Source organism: Lissotriton helveticus, chromosome 3_1 (genome assembly GCF_964261635.1).
Source record: "Lissotriton helveticus chromosome 3_1, aLisHel1.1, whole genome shotgun sequence".
In the NCBI taxonomy this organism is placed as follows: domain Eukaryota; kingdom Metazoa; phylum Chordata; class Amphibia; order Caudata; family Salamandridae; genus Lissotriton; species Lissotriton helveticus.
Genome location: NC_136061.1, coordinates 916,597,339 through 916,622,300, shown reverse-complemented (window position 1 = coordinate 916,622,300; position 24,962 = coordinate 916,597,339). Strand labels below are relative to the sequence as shown.

The 24,962-nt window shown below is 42.8% G+C and overlaps 1 protein-coding gene across 1 annotated transcript in view; it reads left to right on the top strand.

The window, feature by feature from the left end:
* MYOM3 (myomesin 3) overlaps window positions 1-24,962 on the top strand; it is a 451,709-nt gene that overhangs the window by 216,379 nt on the left and 210,368 nt on the right. Inside the window, exons 8-10 of the mRNA XM_078681253.1 lie at window positions 13,456-13,500; window positions 14,852-14,992; window positions 23,292-23,453. Coding sequence (XP_078537379.1) covers window positions 13,456-13,500; window positions 14,852-14,992; window positions 23,292-23,453 — 348 coding nt within the window. The remainder of the gene's footprint in view (window positions 1-13,455; window positions 13,501-14,851; window positions 14,993-23,291; window positions 23,454-24,962) is intronic.

Sequence of the window (24,962 nt, the reverse complement as noted above, 5' to 3'; positions counted from 1 at the left end):
AGGAGACAAGGGGCACTGGACTGGGGAGGGGGGATTCATAGGGAAGGGGGTTGTTTTTCTTCTTTTTCTTCCTTTTATCATTTCACTCCATATACGTGCAACTGACTAATTCTGACTTGAATGCTGGGCTCATGCCCTCAATTGGCTCCGTCCGGTTGTAATGCATAGCAGGTGCCTGAAACCAGCCAAATGTATATGGATATGCTTATGTGTTAAAATCAATAAAGACATTTAAACCATAAAGGTCGTGGTCAACTTTATCCTAGGGTGAAAGAACTACTTTGAATAATTGCAGTCATTGTTCTAGGCTCATTTGTATAATCATATTCACAATATATTGATTGTGTAAGGAACCCCGAGGCTATCTTTATGGTGTAAAAGAACCATACCTACCTTAGATAGTCAGAGGAGAAGCTTCCACACTGACACAAGACGCTGAGGTCCCTGCACACATATGCTCCAGCATGTAGTGGTCCGACATCCCTTGCGGGGTGTGCAACTCGAGACCAAGAAGGAGTCCTTCATTTTCTCCCATCAGGGAATGGGGTTGGCTCTTTCCTAGGGGATTCTTGGCTTTACATGTTGGGTACACTTAGGTACACATAGGTAGGGTTTGTGAAGTAATCAGAAAGAAGCTGGAACTTCCATGTAGATTAAGCAAGTTACTTTATTTAAGTTAAGATGTTAATAAGATAAAACGATAAAAACCCCATCAGGAGCAGCTGTCCTGCTGCTCAGCCCTCACCCAACTGACATTCACAAACCTCTAACATTCCATTCATCCAACATTCCACATCACATGCATTCTAGCTGAGCAGCAGGAAGACATAAGATACAACATATCTCCCTTCGTTGGGGAACAATTGCACTGTGAAATATAATAGATGAAACAATTAAGATAATGACAATATGAAGAGTACACATTGTCATTAAGTTGAAAACAATGCACTCGATAAATTTTAAATACATCACAAATAATAGATATGCAATATAATGAATATGCAATACAATTCCACACACCTCGCATCCCAACCAGTCACAAACTGACACAAAAGATACATCTTGAGACCATATATTACATCTCCTCTCGCACACAACTATGCTAGGGATTAAACACCACACTATAATCTGAGCAAAGCATTGCGTAACTTCCTGAAAAAAACCTACACCTTACACCTACATCTTACACCAACAAACCCATATGCCACAAATCATACCAGTTGGCCAGACCAGTACAACGAGCAACACACACAGGAACACACCTTAACATCATATAAATCAGGAAACTACGTATACACTTCAGACAAATGAACAAGCATCCACAAAACTCATTCATAGACCAAACAACCCAACACAACCCTGACGTGTGAGGGACACTCCCAACGCAACAATGACGTGCGAGGGACACTGCCAATGCAACCTTGACGTGCAAGGCAAAACATTCCCATCGCAACCCTGACGTGCGAGGGAAAAGCAAAAAAAAAACAACACAAGGTACATGACCCACAAAACATGCTTGGACAAACATGGTACATACCCATTCCCATCGCAACCCTGACGTGCGAGGCAAAAACATTCCCATCACAACCCTGACGTGCGAGGCAAAAACATTCCCATCGCAACCCTGACGTGCGAGGGAAAAGCAGAAAAAAAAACAACACAGGGTACATGACCCACAAAACATGCTTGGACAAACATGGTACATACCCCACAGGCATTTTATAGAAAATCACAATTACACAAAACACCTGTTGTGGGACAGCTCTTGGTGACTTCTGCACCAGCTACCAAACTACACCAATACTGAGAAACTATACTGCAGTCATTTCATACACACACAAACCAATAGGTGGCCTTACAACCTGCTACCAAACAACAACAATACTGAGAGACTATACTGCAGTCACCTCATACACACTCAAGCAAATGAGTGGCCTAACAACCTGACCCCACTCATACACAACACTTTACAGCAGTCATCTCATACACACCCAAATCCATTGTGCTATGCACGCGTGGGTTCGTATCCCATCCTCGTCGCCAAATGATGTATTCAAAAAGAAGCTGGAACTTCCATGTAGATTGAGTAAGTTACTTTATTTAAGTTAAGATGTTAGTTAATAATATAAAGCGATAACCCCATCAGGAGCAGTTGTCCTGCTGCTCAGCCCTCACTCAACTGACATTCACAAACCTCTAACATTCCATTCATCCAACATTCCACATCACATGCACTCTAGCTGAGCAGCAGGAAGATATAAGATACAACAGTTTGCATCATAGGCGTACTCTTGATTACCATCATGTCTATATGCCTGCATATATTCACTGTTTTAGCACCATGCTAGAAGTCTACCTTTCGTTTTACTCTGTTGGTGCTTGTAATCTTATACATCAGTTTCTGTCTAGTGATAGTCGCAGCAAACATGTTTTATGCTAGAATGACGCTGGTTCAATAAATAGTTATTGAAAATGTCCCTATCGTTTATTATGTGTTTCTTTCTGAGGCTGAGTCAGCACGTTTGACTGAGCAAAAACTGTTGTACACGATTCCACAATCCCTGAAGGATCAAGGTTTGTCATGTTCGATAGTACTGCTGTACTGTTTCCACAATCCCTGAAGGATCAAGGGTTGTCATGTTCGATAGTTGCCAGAAACTATTTGCCTCATGGTAAGGTAGGGGGCTTATGGTGGCACTGTGAGATAGCTGGTCTAAAGGCTAACATATCCTTGGGGTGTCTGAAATCAGTCTGGACACCAATCCCTTAATTTATGTTGTCTAAACATGCAGATCCTATATAGATTTGTAGGAACTACACAACATGACCTGTGTGGGTGGGGGGGTTTCTGACTGTTCTATAACCCTCTTAAGATGTCTACCCCCACATAGCCCTGTGAAATTGGCTCCCTTACTTCTTGGGCAGTATGGCGCCTATTCCTAGTTGGAATTACCGAACTTGGAGGTGATAGAAGCTCAGATTAATGAGGCAAGGAGCTAATCAATACAGGCCCTGCAGAAGAATTATCTGTTGGTACAGCCTCTGGCAGCTGGGCAGACAATACTGATCCCAACTTGGGTATTTCATTCTCAATTCTCCCCAACCAAGCTAAAATGGGGTCAAGCTTATTATTCAAGAACTCCAGTACTTTGTTACATATGGCATCAGTTAAGTCCTTAGTTTTGACCTCTTCTTCCATATTTTCCTCCAGAGTAGTGTGTGAAGATGACAAACCTGACCTCTTAGAAAGGGTTCCACAATCGGTTATTTTTCTTGCATCTGCTTTGGTCCTGCTATTGGCTTCCCAGCGAAGTTCATGTGATGACCCCTCTGATATTACATTCGATGAGGCTTGCTCCAGGGCCCTTAGATGAACAAGCTTTTGGCCCTGCCTTCCCAATTTGTTTGTTTGTTTGTTCAGCTAGATTAAGACTTAGGCCTATCTTAGTGGCGTCCTTAGTGGTCCCCGAGTCAAAACGCAGTCAATTCAATATTCTCATGCACACATATAAGGCAATGCGCACCATAGGACCAACATACCTGAACAACCACCTTCACTTTCACCAACCCACTAGACAACTATGTTCAGCCTCGCTCTCCCCCGCATACACATCCCACAAAAGCAGTACAGAAGGTTGAGCATTCTCCTACATAGCACCCATGGCACACTCCACCTGTTGGCTATTGATAGCTACGTCTCCAGCAGCAGTAGCCCATGTGCCCTTAAGTGAAAATAGCATTTTTAAAACAAACAAAAGTGCATTCATTAAGTTCCTGCTGCCTAAATATAAGTCATGTGAAGTACAAGATCTAGGAATATCCCATCTGCCCTTACTTGCTAGAGTAGCAGGGCATTTCCTGTCACAGTACAGCTGTAAAATAACATATGGTCATTATTTTTGTGCCAAACTCTGATAGATAGCTGACAAGAACTGCTGCCAAATATGGGGGAGGCACTGCAATGCATGTTGAAATGCAGGTCAACCCTTTCTCTGACTGGGTTTAAGAAATGAAAAAGAAACTGTTAAGTTGCTAAACATGCGTAGGGGATTGCTGCACTGTTTTCGACATGCAGGAGAGCAATCAAAATCAGGCCCTCAGTGGGGAGATGTTTTTAAAGGTGTTGTTCTTTTTCTGATGCACCCTTACTGGATTCCACACAATCTAGTCTGCCATGCAACAGAGGGTATAAATTGAGGGCCAGATTTGCACATTTTTCACGCAGCATAGCAATGCAACCAAATGTGTTATGCTGCATTGCAAAAAGGGAAAATTAAAGCTCAGATCCATATCAACTAAGTTTGGCCTGCAGCTGCTATCATCCCTTTCCCTGGTACACAAAAAGGCTGCCTTGCGCAGTGCACAGCCTCACACTATGGTGCAGGTATGAGTGTGATTGCATAGGATTTTTACTGACAGTATATACTCCCCTAGTAAATTCCCTGTGCCTAGGCAAACTTAGAAGGATCCCAAGCCATGGATGTGTGTTGTGCATTGCATCACACATACAATGAACAACTTTGTTTGAGAAATAAACCACATTGTCCTTTGGGAACCCTTGCTTGAAAGAGGCGTTTGTTTTTTATACAAAAGCTCAGCTTAGCTACCTTAGTAGATTCTGCTTTGCATCAACAACTACAGGGAATTAACTGATACACTTGGGTAATGTCCCAATCACACCCCCATGGCACACAGCAATGCAAAGCAACGCAAAGTATTACACTGCTCTTTTCAAAGGCAAAACACCCGATGCGCAGGATAAAAATAACCCTGAAAGACTGCGCCTGTTGGAAATTGGGTTGAGGGGAGTGAAACCCTACTCAAGCAGCAGCCACAATTTCTGTCCAGGCAAATACACAAGCAAATACCGAATTTACCTGTGCTTAACCCTCTGGTAGCTTGGCACAAAAGCAATCAGGCTTAGCTTAGGGGTAGTGTATAAAGTATTTATGCAGCACGTCAAACAGAAATAAAGTGAAAATACAACACAAGAAAAATCCTACAGCAAATTAGAAAATTGAAGTAAAAAATAAATTATTTCAGAACAAAATGATAAAAATTAATCAGTAGAACAGGCGGTAAGCAATTTTAAAGATTTAAAGCCTAAAAGCACAAAGTGCCAACTGTAGTTATCTGCTCACGCAGGACTGGGACAAAGTCAAAAGTTCAGGCTGATTGCTATGGACGGCAGGCCAGATACAGGGACCAAGTTAGTCCAGCTGAACAAAGTACCTCAAATTCTTGTTTGAAGATCGTTGGAGATTCCACGTCTAAGATGCGTCACGCAGTGGCCATCCAGAAGAGCTGCAGGGCTGAGATGCGGAGTCCTGCGTCATCATCGAAGATGTTCCCACAAAGGGACTTGCGATGCGAAGTCCAGTGTCGAGGATGCATCGTGCAGCAACAGTTTTGAAGAAGCGGCGGGCTGCAGTGCAAAGTCCTGCATTGCCATCGAGGATGCTGTCGATGAGGGGCTTGCAATGTGAAGGCCTTCGTCGTGGATGTGTTGTGCAACATCAGATCAAGGAAGCTGCAGGCTGTGATGCGAGGTCCTATGTCAAGGATTCATTGCGTTGCGGCGAATCCAAGGCGGCTGCACGTAGAGGCATCAGGCTGCATCAGTTCTACTCACAGGCCCACAACTAGGTGGGCAGAACACCTTGAGGCCCACTTACAAGGGTCCGGGACTGGGGTGGCAGAATCTGGGGGGTCTAAGCTCACAGTAGGTGAGTCAAGATGATGGGTTGGAGCCTTTTCTGTCCCTGAGTCTGTTATCAGGAGGTTATCCAAGTAGCCCTTATAGTCACTCTGGTGGTCCTGGGTTCAAGATACAAGTCCAGTCCTTCTCTCTGAGGCAGCAGGGCAGCAGAGCAGCAGAGTAGCAGACCTTCTAGCAAAGCAGCACAACAGTACTTTTGAGTCGTCAAATGGCCCTGAGGTGTACTGAATAGATAGGTCTGAGGGTTTATTATTTATGCCAACTGCCACCGACACCTTATTCATGTTACCCGTGATACTGGCTACAGGCACCAAATGGTTGGGACCAGAAAATGTCAACTTCCTAATAGTGTTCTTTTACAGACTTGAGACTTAAAATCTGACTTCATCATTAACTAGTAGCCCGTCCCGAGGTTGTCCGGGTATGAAATAGAATGTGTGTAATGTGTGTATTTGGCAAGGGCAATTTATTTTTAAAATCTCGTGGTAGACAACATTATTTGTTTCATTAGAATAGGGATGGAGAAGGCCCAGCTGCAGCCCTGGTTGATGTTAGCAGGCGCGTGTAATTGGTGTAGTGATCCGCCGCCTGAGCCCGGCTACAGCCCTGGTTGATGTTAGCAGGCGCGTGTAATGTCATTGAATGAGAGAGTTATTAGCCGCGGGTAAATCTGTTTAATGAGAGAGTTGAGTGACAGCGAGTAGGAGAGGCTGCAGTAATTGTCCCCGCAGACACGCTCATTTGCGTGTTCCCCCGCTTGAGGCCCAGATGCAGGCCTGTTCCATGTTAGCAGGCGCGTGTTCCCCGCTTGAGGCCCAGCTGCAGCCCTGGTTGATGTTATCAGGCACGTGTAATTAGTGTACTGATCCGCCGCCTGAGCCCGGCTAGAGCCCTGGTTGATGGTAGCAGGCGCGTGTAATTTCGTTGAATGAGAGAGTTCAGTAACAGCGCACAGGAGAGGCTGCAGTAACGTTACTTACCAGGCCTCCAGGTGAACGCGTTTGTCACGCCCCCAGCACACGGCCACAGGAGACGATCTTCTGATTAATGCATGACCCACATGGCATGAAGGGCGGAATGTAGCACACGCCCCCAGCGTTTCTCACGCCCCCAGCGTGCCCCTTGATGCGGCACAATTGCGTTCACATGGAATGAAGGCCAGACACACGCCCCCAGCGTGTCACGCCCCCAGCGTGTCACGCCCCCAGCGTGTCACGCCCCCAGCGTGCCCCTTGATGCTGCGCAGCAACGTAATTGGCGCTTGTATGTATGATGACTCACATGGTATGAAGGGCGGACACACGCCTCCAGCGTTTGTCACGCCCCCAGCACACGCCCACAGCCCACGATGTGATAGCCGTACCACACGCCCCCAGCGTTAGTCACGCCCCAGCCCACGCCCACAGCACAACGCAGACACTACCACAAGGGACTACTTTGCTGGCACGGTTCTTTAACCTTATAAATATATAGAGGAGTTGGCCTAACGGCTAAGGCGCTCGACCTCGGCCCTGGGTATTTGGGTTTGAGTCTTGGTAACGACGCCAAACATCCTGTTATTCTGGGCAAATCACTTAATCTCCCCTTGCCTAACAAAAATGAATGTGTGTCCTCATGCAACGTAACTGGTGCTATGTAAAGCGCTCTGATACCTGATTCAGTTTGGGTCAAGTTCGCGCTATATAAAACTCTGCAAAAAAAACAAATATATATGGTGGCCGTCTGCATAGCCTATGTCCTTCTGCTACAACTGCCCTTTCCAACGCTGTGTTGGGTGTTGTGATTGGTGCTGTGGTTACTGAGATTACCCACCTCAAAGGTTTGGGCTCTCTTTATAATATTAGTATGGATGAGAGTTTTAAATTATAGTTCTTTAGACACCAAACATGATATTTCGACTTGCTCCCAATTGAAAGTTAGCACTTATTAAATGTAATAAGATAACCCAGTGTTATCCTATGAGAGAGGTAAGCTTTGCAGTCTGAAAAACGAATGTGAGAGTTTTTCACTACCAGGACATGTAAAAGTTATAAGTGCATGTCCAAATTTCCATATACATTGCACCCTGCCTTGTGGGTTGTTTAGAGCCTACCAGAAGGGGTGACATGTATTAAAAGGAAAGGTTTAAGCCGGGAAAAAGGTTTATATTCCCAGATTGAAATAACAGTTTAAAACTGCACACACAGGCTACAATGGCAGATGAAAGACATGTTTGAAAGGCTCCTAAGTGGGTGGCACACCCAGTGCTGCAGGCCCACTAGTAACATTTAATTTACAGTCCCTAGGTATATGCAGTACCACAAGGGACTTACAAGTAAAATAAATGTGTCAATAGTGTGTAAATGAATTTCACAGAGTTTAAAGGAGGCAGCACATACACATTGGCACTGGTTAGCAGTGGTAAATTGCGCAAAATGCCAACAAAAACAAGATCACCAAAAATGGAGCAGTAAGGAAAAAGGTTTGAGGGAAGACCACCCTAAGGCTGACAGGTCTAACAGCGCCATATTGCATTGATTTGTGTTTCTTTGTGTAGGCGCAAAGGGTTAGTAAATCTGAACTTGACTGCTCCCTGATCCCCGCTCTTATAAGGAATGATTGGTTTCAAGTCCATTATACAGCTAGGCCATCCACTGAACGATATTATTATTAAGGGAGCTTGTGACAGTCTCACTCAGTGTCTTCATATTGTTTCAAGTCATCTCTTAATAAGCTCACTGCCACTCCCATTTACTCACATATCAGGAATCTACTCATAATGAAACTGTGCCATATTTGATGAAGAAGACTCCATGTAATACCTTAATTTGTAACTATATGTGATACTACCCATGCTCCCCCTGCAAGCCATGCGAAAGAAATATAAAAATGCAATTGAGGTGCGAGGAAGGATGTGTTTCAGAGAATACAGGATTAAAACAATTAAGACAAAAACATGTAAAACAGCTAACCATATAAGAAACATGAACTTACATTAGACATTTGACGCGACTTTAAAATAAAAGCAAAATGCTAGTTCGCTGGGGAAGTGTACTGTCCTTGACATTTATAAACTAAATTTAGAATAACCACGTCAGAACAAGGGAAGGCGGCCAGCTGGACACAAGTTAATTGACTTGATCCAGCAACCACCATTCCTTCTATGTGAAGGCTGTCAATGCTAGAATGTCAACTGTGACAGGTTGGATTAATGCTATTCAGCATAACAGGAGCCCAGTGTACTTTCTCAGGCTTGTGGCCTAGCATGGGGTCCCATACTTCTGTTCGTCATCCCTGATTTGCTGTACCGACTATTCTCTAAAATGTGAAGGGAGTACAGATCCACAGTGTGCAGGGAATAGGCCGGGGTGAAACATTCTACAGAAACAACGAAACAGGCTAGCCATCATTTTTGTTGATGCAATTTCACCATGCAGTATGCCGCACAATAAATGTTTGGAAATAAAAAGAAAGTGAATAGAATGTTGAAATCATGTACCTTTCCAGAGGATATACATTTGCTTGCATTTACAATATTTTGCCTCTTTTGTTGGAAATAATAGGTTTGCTCCAGATGTGTGATTTTTAGCAGTGGAAAGAGTTCTAGGTATATGTAGTTTACTGCATAGACCCAGATTCTGAGTGTGTCTAAATTCAGGTGCGTTTAGCACACTAGAAGCCATAGTACAGATAGTGCTCCGGGGGCACAGCGCACATGTATGCCCTCGAGGAACTTTGATATTACAGAAGGGGAGGCAGATGCTTGTGCAACCCCTTCTGTAATACTGATAGTGCTGGCACACATGTAGCGCCAGCGCTATCTCAAGAGGGCATTCTTTCACTGGCTGAGGGGCATGGACTCATGCAAATGAGGGAATCTCGTCTTTGCCTCTGCACCTGCACCGTATTATGGATGTAAAGGACCTTTAAATGTTTAAATGTAATTTAAGTAAATGAAATACATTTAATTTACCCCTTAGTCTTTAATGTTTGTTTATTGTAAACTTTATAATCAATAAAAAAGATTTGATAGTGGAAATAATATTTTATTAGTGAGTATATATATATATATATATATATATATATATATATATATATATATATGTATGTATATATATATATATGTATGTATATATATATATATGTATATATACATATATATATACATACATATACATATATATATATATGTACACTCACTAAAAAATATTATTTCCACTATCAAATCTTTTTTATTGATTATAAAGTTTACAATAAACAAACATTAAAGACTAAGGGGTAATTAAATGTATGTTAGAGATATATATATATATATATATATATATATATATATATATATATATATATATATATATATATATATATATATATATATATATATATCTTAATTAGGTTAAGGGCTATCCTTTTTAATATTTGAAATAAATTTGAAATAAATCAGCTAGCCTATATTTACTTATTATGCTTAGCTATGACGATGTAGCGGCAGTTAATATAGTGACCACCTCGAAGTAATGACATTGATGTTTCGACTTTTCAATGTAGTTTACCCAGGCCCTAATTACGATGTCAAGCAGCTGTTTCGGTGTGGGAACCGACGACCAAAGGTCGGCAGTTCCAAACATCGTATTATGATGCAAACGCACATGGTGCGGTCACAAACTCCCATTTTCACCCACATCACTGGCTCCCATAGAGAAATGGGAGTATGTGTAATTCCCTGCACTGTATGGCAGGCACCTTCAGGTTTACAGGGGCAAAAACAACAATTGATGGACAGAATGTTGCACAATGGCAAAACATTCACCCCTAGTCACAGATCTGGGTTTAATCCATCGTTATTTTGCTCACCACACCATCCCAGTTCAGACATGGCCTTATGCAAATCAGTCTTGACCTGTGCCTCATGGGAACAGTCCAGCCGGAACTGCCGCTCTTCCCTGGACTGGAATCAAGCATCCTAGGACCGGTTTCTGGCTATCAGCCGTCATCAGCCAGGATAGCTTGATTCCAGTAGCATGTAGAGCACAGGACTCACGTCTGAGCATACCCGTCCCACTCGGGGTGACAAATGCAAAAACAACAATTGTTGGATGGAATGTTGCACAATGGCAAAACATTCACCCCCAGTCACAAATCTGGGTTTAATCCATTGTTATTTTGCTCACCACACCACCCCAGTTGGGGTGACGGAGTGAGCTAAAGAATGATGATGGATTAAACCCAGATCAGTTGACTGGGGGTGAGTGCTTAAAATGTTCAACACTCCGTCCATCATCCCCTTTGGTTTTGCTTTGTTAGCCCTAAATTAGCAAGGTATGCCCAGACGTGGGTCCCTTGCTCACTTTGCCACTGGATTCAAGCTAGCCTGGCTGATGATGGCTGATCAGCCAGAAACCGTTCCCAGGATGCTTGTTTCCGGTCCAGCGAAGACATGGCTTGGCAGTTCGGGCTGGACTGTTCCCATGAGGCGCAGGATCAGACTGATTTGCATATGGCCATGTCTGAACTGGGGTGGCGAAGTGAGCTAAAGAATGATGATGGATTAAACCCAGATCAGTTGACTGGGGGTGAGTGCTTGCAATGTTCAACACTCTGTCCATCATCCCCTTTGGATTTGCTTGGGATTTACAGGGGGGCACCATAGGTGCCCCCCAGGGCCCCAACTGGAGGCCGCTGAGGAATGGGGGACATTCTAGAGGCCCCCTAAGTCACTTTTCGACAGGCTTTCAATGTCAGAAAGCCCGACATGGAAAGCATGTCGGCAACTGACATCATAATCCCTACGTCAGAAACGCTGTATGTAAGGGATTATGAGGTGGTTTTTGACTGGCTGACGGCTCCTTAAGACTGTCAGAAACCTGCTGGAATGACGGGCAGTTTAAACTCTGACCACCTACATTGTAATTAGGGGATCAGACTTTAAACCATGGATGTCAGTCGGAAAGCCTCCGGACCCGCGCTCGGACGCTTTCCGACCAACATCCTAATGTGCCCCATAATGTTTTAGGGATATTCTGTTCACAGATCTTATATTTCTTGGTCATGCTATGGTACAACAATTAGGTTGATAGAACTGCAAAAATTATAGCACTTGTAAAAAATGGGAGGAAGTAACTCTTTCCCAGTGTGGATTTGAATTTTCTAAAACATCCCCTTTAAGAAGAATGTCACAAAAATTAATACCTTCTTAGAAACCAAATAAATGTAGAATATTCGTCTCTTTAGAATGAATTGAATTATAAATTTGAATGTCAATTGTGCAATCTCACTGTTGTACTGCATGTTCTCCTAGTAGGAAACACATTTAAAAAAAGTTGGAGTATGGAATATAGCTTCAAGGAAGGGATTACTAAAAATACAATATTTAAGCGAACTGGTGTTGAGTTCACTAATGTGGAGTATTCTATTCTTATTGGTAAAACAGGGTTTTGGGGATAAGAAATTCCTTAAGATGGTGAGACAATGCTTTCTGATGAGCAAAAAAAGCATGATGAGGTCATGTCAATTTTGTTTGCTTGGCTTTCTATTAGTGTGGGAGTGTCCACAACATATTATCAGGATAGCAAATATGTAAGAGGTGTGTTTATATTCATTTTATGACAGTGTAAATTATCTGCATATAACTACAATTATCTAGCATTGGTCCTGCCCTGGTGGACTCAACTTGGGCGCCAATGTCATGTATAGTCCATGTAAGTTCATTATACTGATGAATGGTATGGAAGGTTATAGTGGGAGTTCATAGTGAATATTGATGCATGTAGCAGCATATAGAGAACTTACATTATCTGAATCCCAGCACTAGAGTTATCACTTGATCTCCAATAGAAATTTAAACTATTAAAACATATCAATAAAAGAAAATACCTAAAAATAGTTACATGCCAAGCAGATAATTAGGTCTGAAGATCAGTTGCTTCAATATGCTATTTGGTTTTTCCATGTGTTTAGTGTATATTTATTGTTCCTATTGTTTCATGGGTGAATATTGGCTATTGGTTTCATTTTCCATGTGTCCATCTTTTATGTGTTGTTGACTGCTGCTGGAGCTCATAAATCACATAACACCCAAGAAATATTATTAGTGACTGTTTGTATTGTCATAAAAGTGTCTCAAAGCCGGATGTGGAAAATGTATCTTTCTACAAGCAAATAGGCATGAGTCCAAGATGGGTAGCCAGTGTAGATCCGTAGAAGTTTTTGGTTTTCCACACAACGTCCCCATTTATGCTGCCTACTCATTGTGTAGGCCATTAATAGTAATGGGGTGACCCAGTATCTCTAAGAACCTGGGAACTCTAGTGGTGTGCAACAGCAATTGGTTCTGTGGTCCACAGAACGAATTGTTGTTGCATACCACTACTCGTTGTGTATGTCTTCAATTTCTCACATCATTCATTTCTTAGTTGTACAAATTTCGAAATGATGTAAAGTTCACTATATTAGGTGTCACTAAAAATAAGCTGTGGTTCCTGCTGGAAGCAATTACACCTTCCTTACAAAAATTGCAGTTTTTGATAAATTATGAAGAGCACTTTGTAGAGGCTTTTGGGGTATTGTAAGAAAAAGTCCCTGAGAATGGACAACTGGAACTCTAATTACTGTTTTATTGCAAACCTATTGGCTAAAATATGAATAGAGCACAAATACTTTCTTGTCTTAAGGCTGCTGCCCATTAGTCTGTATTCTAGAATTAGCTTTTTATTATCAATCTATTTCCTGGTTCAAAAAGTACCTCACTTCTTGCTTTTCAGAGTATTTTGGATTGAAATCAGGATGGGATGCTGAAGGGGTGAAAGGTATGTGATTTAATTTTTAACATCTTTAAAAAGTTTCGGACAAGCAATATGGATTATTTACTTGATGTATAGATTTTCAAAAATCAAACCGTGGGTGGAGTCATGCTCTGGAAGGAAACATGGGCTGTTGGAAGCAGTTGTAATAATATTATAATCCAGATGGAACAGCATGGGTAGACTGCATATGTAAGGTGAAAGTATCAGACTGTGCTAAAAATTGTTCAATTTAAATTAGCATTTAACTATGCCCCTGCAGTTTAAAACTAATATTTTCAGTTGAGTAAAGTATTACAGGCTTAGGGACTGATTACAAGTTATGGTAGTCCTTAGGACCGCCAAGCTCGCTGTGGTGCAGCGGCTACTGCCTCACTGGCAGTACAACCAACCTATTTTGAGTTTGATGGTTGGACTGTCGTAGGTCTGCTGCAATCGCCGGGGAACTGCCAATCCCTGGCAGTGTTGCTTTGGTGTGAGGCAGTAATATGCTGGCTGTGTCGTTAAAGCACCACCAAGCATATTATGAGTTTCCTCAATGCCAGCCTTTTTATGACGAAGATCCCGCCATGAAAAGGCTGGCGGTGAGGGAACTAAGGGGATCCTACAGAGTCCCATGTTGCCTCAGGGCAATGGGATGCATGCTGGGGGGCACATGGTGTGCCCCCTGTCTGCATGCACCCCTTTCCTGGACGGCATGGACTTTACAGACCATGCCATGCAGGAACGTGCTTTGGCGATCCTATTGTGGTGCCTATTTAACAGGCATGCCCGTGGGAACACCAAAGGACCGCCCACAAGAAAACTCCAAATCTGGCGGTCGGTCTGACAACGGGTTTGGCGGTTCTGGAGCAGGGTGCTGGAGTGGCGGCTGTAAATATTTTAAGAAATGGTTATTTTGAGAGCAGGGGAGAATATCTAATCTTTGCTTTTGGGTCTGTTCGTCATTGTTATTGTCTAATGACAGAGGTATTTGCTTCTGGAAGTTATGGAAACACCAGCAGTGTCAATGTGTTTTCCTTTGAATATTAGGATTTCTAGGGGTGAGATTAAGTTTAAACGCATTCTGATACAGTTTAGATATGATTGAGCTGACGCACACGGGCATCCTGGAGTACGTAAACTAGCGCTTCTGTAGTACTCCTATAGAATGTGAATATATACAATTAATAAAGATAGAAAAAGATTTGGACTTTTTCCTTGCTGGTCTACAAAGGCATGTAACATGTATAAAAGACTACTCCCTGTACTCATAAATGCTTTTGCGAATTTGCCCCATCATGAGCATCTGGAGACAGCCAGATAAGAAGGGTGCTTTTATATTGTAGTTTTTTGATTTTCGCTTCTTTCACCACAGCCACTTTGCCAGTGTACGAAGCTGACTTCTCCACCCTGCTGAAGCCTTTGTTTGCCAGAGAGATGGAACCCTTCACCCTCTCCTGCTTCTTCTCTTCAGCCTTACTTGATCACCAAAAAGATGTCCAGTGGTTCCAAGACGGTTTGTGTCTATATGTGTTCGCTTTGGTGTTTATGAACAAATGCAATAGGCAAGTAATTTGTTTTTTAACAGATGTGTATGTTGTCCAGGGTTGGTGCAAGAATTGCTGCCATAAAAAAAATCACATAACCACCCCTCAATTGCAGGCATAATCGAATTAAAAATAATTCTGCATGGGATAATGCTCCCTCTCTTTTGCCATCTTAGGTTTTTGGCTACATTGTGCTATTGATGGGGCCAGTCCATAATATAATCATAGCAATGTCTCACCTAACTCTATTTTCTAGTGTAAGGCACTATACATATGAAGAAAACATATCCAACTCTGCACGCGTCTTTTGTGAAACAGGATTTTTTTAAACTTTTCAGTACAATGAATACTAATATTTTACAGAGATGTCACTGTCATAAAACATTGGATTCTCTATTTAGTGATTTGTTCTGCTGGATTTATATCCATTTCCATTTCATAAAGCTTTATTCGGAGCATAGAAAACATGTCCATAAAAGCACACACAGTTATAAATACAGTACATTTGATCAATTTAAAAAAGAGACACATAGTACATTATTATACAGAAGGGGATGAAATAAATATTTAAAAGCACATACTTTTCCTGGCACCAATTGCTTTAAGCAGGAAAGTAGCAGTAAAGAAGCAGATGTCCGGGTGATGCAAATTAAAAAGCAGTTTCATAGAGTCATTAATTGTTCTTACTCCAAATCTTTTCAGCATAGGCTTTAGGAAAATTTTCCGCAGTTCACCATACAGTTGGCACAATAAAAGAAAGTGCATAGTGCTCTGCTCAGCATTATTATCACAAGCACAGGGTCCAGATGGACGCATTTTTACGATGGGGCACGCAACCAAGTAATGCACTGTCCCCATCCTCATCCTGGTCAGCACAAACTGATGTGAAACTCTAGTCACCTGAATCAAGTACGGTTGGAGTCCAATAAAGTCATTCATACTGTTATACAGCATACAGGTATAGAGATTCGGTTCCTCCAATGCACGCCTCTCTGCACAATAATTCAAGAAGGTGACTTTCAAAATAGGCTTGGAAATGTCAGAGGCACAGTGTCGATCATTGGATACATTAAGCCCAAAAACCTTTTGAAAACTGTCAATCGTATATTTGATCCATGGGATCTTTAAATGATGATCCAAAGTGAGGCAATCATTGATAATGGCTTTATTCAGGGAGGTACCATCATTCTGCTATACCGAGCGCCACAATAATAGGGGGCTTAACATAATCATATCATTTAGAAATTGAATCCCCAGTTCCTTGTGGACCAAGTTATTAGAGGTAGATTTGGGTAAACACAGAAGCCTTTTCAAAAAATTATTCTCCTCTACCTGCAGGCTCCCGGCTGGTGACACACCCCATACTCCAGCCCCATAGAGGGCCGTGGAAAGACATCTGGATTGGAAAATATTTAACATGTCTTTAATCCGCCTATTCCCCAACTTCTTAGCGAAAACAAATACCCCATTAGCACTCCTCGTCATCTTTGTTTTAACTGCCTTATGCTCTATATCCCAGCAGCCGTTTTTGGAAAATGTAATCCCCAGGTAGCAAAAATTATCAACTTTATGGACCGGTTCACCTTCTATGAAATAATGGGAATTAGATTTTGTTTTAGATCGCCCTGTCCCACACTCCATAACGTAAGTTTTAGTTCTATTAATCACCAGTTTCCTGCTTTTGATGAACTGTACAAACCTGTCCATCAAACGTTGAAGGCCTAATGGGTCCTAGACAGCAAAACGGCATCATCCGCATAGAGTAACACAGGGATGTTAAAGTTGTTAACTCTCGGGGCATCTGCCGTAACTGTCTGTAGAACAGAATCCACCTCGGTAATGAAGAGTGTGAAAAGCAGGGGTGCTAAAACACACCCCTGCCTTATTCCCCTCCCTATCCTGAACTTGCTAGTACACTCCCCGTTAGGTCCATACCGGACACTGGTGCATAATTTTTCGTACAGGCGAGCCAGGAAATAGACTATACCTTCAGGTGCTCCCATTTCGATCAGTTTGGCCCAGAGTATAGCGTGGTGTACCATTTCAAAAGCGCTGCTTAGGTCAGCGAAACATAAATATATAGACCCTTTTTTGGCCTAGGTATATTTCCCTACCAAAAGTTATAAGTTTAGGCATTGCTCAATGGTGCCACGCCCTTTCCTAAACCCAAACTGACTGTTGGTTAAAATCCCGTTGGTCTCTGCCCATTCCTCTAATCTGACTAAAAGGACCCGGCTCATAACTTTTACAGACGAATCCAGTAAAGATATTGGCCGGTAATTTTTTGCGTCACCCCGATCACCTTTCTTAAAGATAGGGACAATTATTGATTCTGCCCATGTTAACGGTATCTCACAACAAACTGCTGCGTTAAGAGTCTTAACCAACAATGGGCCCCATATCTCCGGGGCCGTCTTGTACACATCTATAGGCACCCCATGTGGTCCCTGGGCCTTCCCTCCCTTACTGGCCCTTATGCTATCCATGACCTCAGGTGTGGTAATATTTAGGGCAACAATGGGCCAACCATCTCCAAAGGAGACCGGTCCATTACCAGAGTCAAAAATAATGGAGAAATGTTGGATCCACGATTCCATGCTCACATTTGATGTTAGCTCCGGTACCTTCTCATCCTTAAGAAATGGGCAGTTCACAGTGGCCCAAAACAGTGTACAATTTTTCAATTCAGCAGCTTGGCTAAGATTGTCCCAAGCTTCCTGCTGTAGTTCGGCCTTTCTGCGCTTAAGGGTCAAATTGTAATCCAGCCTAAGTTGGATCACCAGACTCTTATCTCTGGGTTTAACTGCTAGGGCCTCTTTTAGACCTTTCCGGGCGATAGTGCAAGCATGGTCAAACCAGCCCCTTTGTAGTCTGCTCTTGTGCCCACCTATTCTGGTGAACTTTTTGTTGATGATTGCATTAATTCTAACAAAGTGATCAATACTTTCAGCCGTGATTGCTTCCTGCTCGAGGATCGCCGTAATTTCTGTCAAACAATTATTAATGATAGAATCAGATGTTATTTTGGCCTTATCCCCTTTCCACCTCAGCCTGAAACCATTGGGTCTATGTGGTTCAATATTAACAACAGTACCCGATTGGGAAACAGGGGCAGATTTCCATATCATGGCTTCAATAGTTAAACAATTATGGTCACTTAGCATAACATCAACCACCTTTGGTTCTGAGCACAAGGGGATTAGGTTAGAAGACATGCACATAAAATCAATGACAGTATTAGCCCCCTCCCTATGAAAGTCGGTAAACTTTCTCCTAAGTCATTCTTCCCATTTTCCAAAATTTCCATATCGTGCGCTACCAATAAACTGTTCAGAGATTCTCCATACAGATTATGGGGAAAATGGACATCGGCGTCCCCTAGACGATCGAAGACACCACATAAATTCTGATAGGATAAGGGGCAAACTGAAATGTTAAAATCCCCCGCAAAGATAAATTCATAAACAACATTAAAATTATTCACAATACTACTTAACGCATTTTCTAAGTCATTAATTACTGTGTGCCTGGTACCATCAAATATATTATTATAGAAATTAATCAAAAGGATATTTCTACCTGCTTCTTGTGCTAGCCATACAATTTGGGAGTGAGCCCCCACTAATACATGCTTTTTCACCAAAATTGGTAACTTGACTGAAATCAAAACCAACAACCCCCCTTTTGCCCTACCAGAGGGTGATGCCAAGGCGGGAAGTTCGTAGGATACAAAGCCATCATTACCCTTGAAATTTTTACACCAGGTTTCCTGCAGGCAAATAATGTCAAAAAGACCAATAAATTCTTTCCATCCTAAAATATCCTCTTTGGCCATCAAGCCTGCAACATTCCAACTGGCGATATAGCAAGTTCCACTTTTCCTACAATGGCTAGCATTTGGTGGGCCATCGCTAGATATGGACATGTTCTCATTTAAATTAAAAACCTGAGTGTTATGCCTAGAAGTCTCGTCATTTCCTCCAATGGACACACATTCTATAGTCACACTATTTACCGATTCCTTTTCTGACATGGTTGACTCTCCATTACGATTTTGGGATGGCTGAGTAGTCTTTAGTCAGTCATTTGAGTCTAAACCGCTCAGGGCTTGATATCGATTGAACGTTGGTACCTCCAAGCCCCTATGCCTAGAGTCCCCCCAGCCTCCTCTCCCCCCAGGACTTAGTTTAGGCTGAGCAAATAAATGCCTATAAAAATATCCCAGGGGTCTAAGTGTTATTCCTTGGTCGCTAGGTGGGCGTGAGGTAGCTCTGATCAGAGAGGTAGTGGCTAGATGCGGGTCCTTAAAATTCACTATCACACAGTCACCACCAATATTTTTCTCCGATTTACCAATCCATTTAGTCCTGGTTGTAGCCAAGATCTGATCGGTTAAATCTAATGGAAAACCACATTCCTGGTTAAGCCAACTCACAGTTTTATTCTTTAATGACTCATGGGATTCCATGTCACCGTGAGACCCTGACTCATTCACAGGTGGTACGTTGGTCAGAACTGTCACATACGGGGCGCAATCTGGCGGTAAATCCGGTTGGGAATACCCATATCGCCTAGGTTTCCATGTCCCTGACTTTGGTTTAGCCCCTGGGATGTTGGCACTCACTGTATTTGGGACTAACACAGGCCTGATATTAGGGGCAGCCTCTGTTACTATGGCTTTTTCAACAGGGGTGATCATGTGAATCACCGCTGGAGGTGAATCACTAAACTTCTTGCTAGCTTCAGGGGTAACATGGTCTGAGTTAGATTCCTTCAATAAACCCCCTAATCTCACCACCTCCCCTGTAATAAAATCCAGTTTATCCATTAATGGTTTGATTAATATCTCAACCTTGGCATCAATGATATTAATAAGCAAATGAAGCTGGTCAGAGTCTAATGTTATCTGGTGACTGTTGGCCATAATGGTAGGGTCACAACTAGTGGTATCAGCTACAGGGGCTAATCTCTTCTTAGCCGATTTACCTCCTTGTTTTTGTAAAATAGGCCTCCCAAAACTTCTGCCTGATCTTAATGTTCTCTGTATTCTGGGGGTAGGAGAATCAAGTACACTCAAATCAGAAACAGCCGGGGAAGCAGGTACTATATAGTTGGGGGGGCACTCAGAGCTATTAGATTAGACTCATCCCCAGTTATTGCATTAATTAAGAATGCTACAGGGGGGTCTGGATCACAAGTAACATCAACTAGAATAGTTGATACCGGCGTTGGTAAGGGGGATTTTAATAGAGGCACTGGTAAAGAGCCACGTCCCAGGGAGATTCGCGCTCTTTATTTATGTTATCCACTACCTTGATAAGATAATTATCAAGGGTATTTACACTGCTCTCTTTCGACATAATTACACACTAAATCACACAAATATATTAAAAACGAATATAAGCCTTAATGAATAATAGTGGAATATCCACACAATTTAAGATAGGTAGCCCAGCACGGGGGGGATCAGTCACAATAGTTCTTTAGTCAGTTGTAGAAGTTCAGTACCTTTTAAATATCTCCTGTATCGTCCCGGATGCAGGGTCCGTGGCCCTGCCCTGTCTACTTCTGTCTCTGACTGTCTAGGACTGTCCCGCCCTTGTCCCGGGCTTCTCCTGGCCAGCTCCCGTGCGCGACTCGCGGGTGCGAGGGGCGTTCTGTGCTTTAAAGCGCCTCCGGGCGCTCGTGTGGCGTCACTCCCGCTGCCGGGGCACCTGGGTAGTGTAGTCCTGCGGCGTCACCGGAAGTTCTGGAGCGCTGACCATTTCCCTCACGGCAGTGCTGGAGCGCTAGCTGTAGACACGCTGGCCGTTCACCTCACGGCTGTTAGTGAGACCCCCAAGGAGCTCTGGGCGCTCCGTGCTTTAAAGCGCCTCCGGGCGCTCGTGTGGCGTCACTCCCGCCGCCGGGGCACCTGGGTAGTGTAGTCCTGCGGCGTCACCGGGAGTTCTGGAGCGCTGACCGTTTCCCTCACGGCAGTGCTGGAGCGCTAGCTGTAGACACGCTGGCCGTTCACCTCACGGCTGTTATATCCATTCCTGTCCCCACACAAGACATTTCTATTTTCCACAAAGTAACCGCCCTGAATCCGGCCTTGGACGGTAAATGCTACTGGCTGAGATTAATTCAAGCATTTCACATATCACCTTTTTGTTTTACTCTAGTTTTCCGTACAGTAAAGTACGGGCCAGACCTTTGGAGATATCATGACCGGGTTTAACAATCTGCACAAACTAGAGTTTTCATACAGGGCCGGACTGGGAACCACAACTGGCCCTGGCAAAGTGCTCGTCTGCCCCCCTCTCCCCCTTCCCACTCGGGGGCGTTGGAGGTGCCGCCGAGCTCCTTGCCGGGGTCGGATTTCGGCCGATTTTGGTACAGGGCCGAACGGCCCTGTAACAAAAATGGCCCCCAGGGGCCCAAAACCGGCCCCCACCCGTGCGGCGCACCGGGGGATTGCCCGGTGCCCGCTATGGCCAGTCCGGCCCTGTTTTCATAGGGATCAGAATTTGCGAGTTTTGCTGTACACACAGCACGCAAAATAATGCCCTGATAGATTTTTGAATGTCTGAACTTGGATGGAAAAATGCGTTGAAAATCTTTGATACATGTGAAAATAGGTGTGATAGAGGTATTAACCTCAACTGGTAAATAGCTAACCTGGTAAATACTTCAACCTGGAGAATCATAATTTACTGAGAGAAGTTATTAACGCTTACTCAGGACTTAATCGGATTTACAATGTAACCAGCAAGTGACCCAGTCTAAACAATATAAAAAATACACAATGGATAGGTGTGTCTGCACTTGAAACTTAGGGTTATATATAGCTTTGTATCAAGGATTATCAATCCTTTATACTTAATGTGGTGTAGTCTGTGGAATAAAACCACTTACTGGAATTCTAAAAGCATGGCTCCTAGAAATGTTGGAATCGTTGAAGAAATGTCTTAGCAGCCTTCATGAGGAATGTGGCTTTGCACATATACAGTCAACCCCTTTCTGGTTAATGATTTCCAACTACCCTGATTTATTAGCCAGCTAGAAGATGACCATTTCAATAACGTATTTCGTTACAGTGACCTTGGTTTCTAAGATGGAGTCAAGGATGGTACAGTTTACCCAAAGCCCTTGAATGAATTGCACCCGCACTAAACGGTGCTTCAAAATGTCTGCCTCAGGAGCAAAGGAGCCATTTGAAATTATCCTCACTTAGCTGAAATCGGGTTGTTTCTGTGGAACGCCTAACATGAATCACTAAAATAGTGTGGGATGTTTTATTTGAAAAGCAGTAGCTTGCACCAGTGGAGCTTGTAGCTTGCACAAGTGCAGTAACCAAATTGAAAGTGATCAGCACTTTCTTAGGGTTCATCCCATCCCTACTGATGGAAGACACGTCCTTTCATCTTTGGCAAATGTTAAAAACCGCAACTGCATTACAGGTCCCTAATGGGTAATTTGGATCCTGATTCTAAGCTCCAAGTCCCAACCAGTATTAGTTGTAAAGAAATTGCACTGATGCTCTTATTAAATGTTACCGTAACTACAGTACTTGCTGAACTCTGTTTAGTTTATTTAAGTGAAAGCCTAGTGGTAGTTTGAGATAGGCCCAGGCCAACTCCAGTCCGGTATTCTATCCAAATACTCTTCAAAACCGTAAAACTTAGAAAGATTGTGCACCCCTTACAGACCAAATATCTCTCTAGTGCGATTTAATGAATGTCTGTGTCTGAATTAGTCCATAATTGGACCACAGGAGGTAGACATGTACCTTTTTCTTAATCAAAAAGACTTTGGGCATAGTAATATCCAAGAATCTCCTACAAATTACAAAATGGGGGGATCTTGGTTCTTCATTATGCCTTGAATTCTACTTAGATCTGCAATACATAGGCCTGCATTCCAATATGTAATCCAACTCCTGTTGCCATACATATTGTAATTATGAGCAATGTGCAATATATTGCACCCCCCTAGATAAGTTTCAGCAGGACAGACCTGCTGATATATAGTGGTGAAAAAATGCCTGATAAATCTCAAGACATAAGGATTTTGATGCATTAAGCACAAATATTTTTATGTTATTTCTCACAACCAAGGAAAAATTCTTGCTGAGTCGGATTTTATTAGATGCGATATATATTGTGCCAATTACTGTCCAACTCATTATGAGGATGTAAGTCACTAATGCAATCTTTGAAGTGTGACTGATGCAAAAATCAATACTTCCGGGCTAACACTTCCATACTTTGACTTGTCTTCCTTTAGGTGCAGTGCTGGAGGAGCATGAGCGGCGGCACATGAGATGTACAGATCATGGTGCCTCACTATCTGTTCCCTACGCTTACAAAGAAGATGAGGGACTTTACACTTTGTGTGTACCTACTCACACTGGACACAATGAGCAGAAAGCCTATGTGTTTGTTAGAGGTAAGTGCTGTCCTCGTCATATAAGACCGAAGTAGAGGAGTCACGTGACAATGATGCCTTTCTACTGGATTCAGAAGAACATTTATTTTACGGATAGCAGGTCTTTAGCTGGTATTTGGTGCAAACAGGTAAACATCATAAGCCGCCATACTCATGCAGGTTGCGCAGCGTGAGTGTCATGATGACATCATTAGGTAACAGGTGCCTCCGGGGAGTGTCTCCTTTTCCCCAACTTTAACTGTGATTTAATATTGCTAAAACAGGTCAGCTGGACGAGACGTTTGTGGATCATAGGCAGAGAACATGTAGGAATTCACTCATACTGCTGGCAAATGGACCCTCAGCACATTAGGTGTGGCAGCACAAAACAGCAATAACTAATCCTAAGTCAAGATGTTTCTTACAAAAGAACAATTACCTACAACCCCCAAGTAAGGAAAAGACAAGCACAGAACCGTACACACAATGAAGATTGTTTCAATCAAATCTCTCTCAGCCAGTTCAGGATCCAAAATATTATCACACCCAGGATAGCAAAATGGCTTTGTACAGCTGCCTTTATGTGCCCCAAAGTATCACTGAGCCTGGCTACTACCTGATTTCTGATGAATTGCCCAAAATCCTGAACCAATGCGGTTTATTCTGCACAAGTAATTTATTGATGCCGGTTTATTTTAGTTAATTTTTATGCTAATTTTGGAACTGTGATCAGAAGGGCTACCAAATTGAGTCAACTAGCTAGGATTTCTTTTCTCAGATGGCAGTATTTTAGCTAGTGTACAAGTTAGTGTACATAGAGATTAATGCCTCTATTCTATGTTCCTCAAAGTCTTTAGAATGCCATTGTATGAAGGAGTTAGTAGAGTTGGAGACCCACTGGTCTCACCTAGCTATGTTAGTTTGATTCACACATTATCAGATGTTTTGGTAGATGATCTTTCCCACCTCTGTCCTCTGACTGGGGTCACCTGATCACCTTTCTACAATATTCCTCAGTGCACCTACCACTGCTATACCAAGGACCACCATTCTCTTTTTTGCTGAGTTAGGCATGACACAGTGCTATTGTCGAAAAAACATATCACTGCTGTATTTGCTTCAGAAAGTGACCCTTAAGTGCATCACCCACCAACCATTGACGCCAGGGCAGTAAATCTGGGGCTCTCTAGTGAATGGAAATCTAGGGATCTCTAGTGAATGGTAAGTGAATGGAAATCTAGGGATTTCTAGTGAATGGTAAGTGAATGGAAATCTAGGGATCTCTAGTGAATGGTAAGTGAATGGAAATCTAGGGATCTATGGTGAATGATAAGTGTAATCTAATGCTTCAAAGAGGAGCGCCTCATTACACAGGAGTACAGTCCATACACACAGTTGAATGATAAACCCTAAGCAGAAGGTCTGCTCTGGTGTCCATAGCAAGAGTGTGAATACATTGTCTGACAATTAGGTGTCCAGGAGGGAGAGTGAATGAGTTCAACCGAACGATTCAGGTAGTTGGGTAGGAAA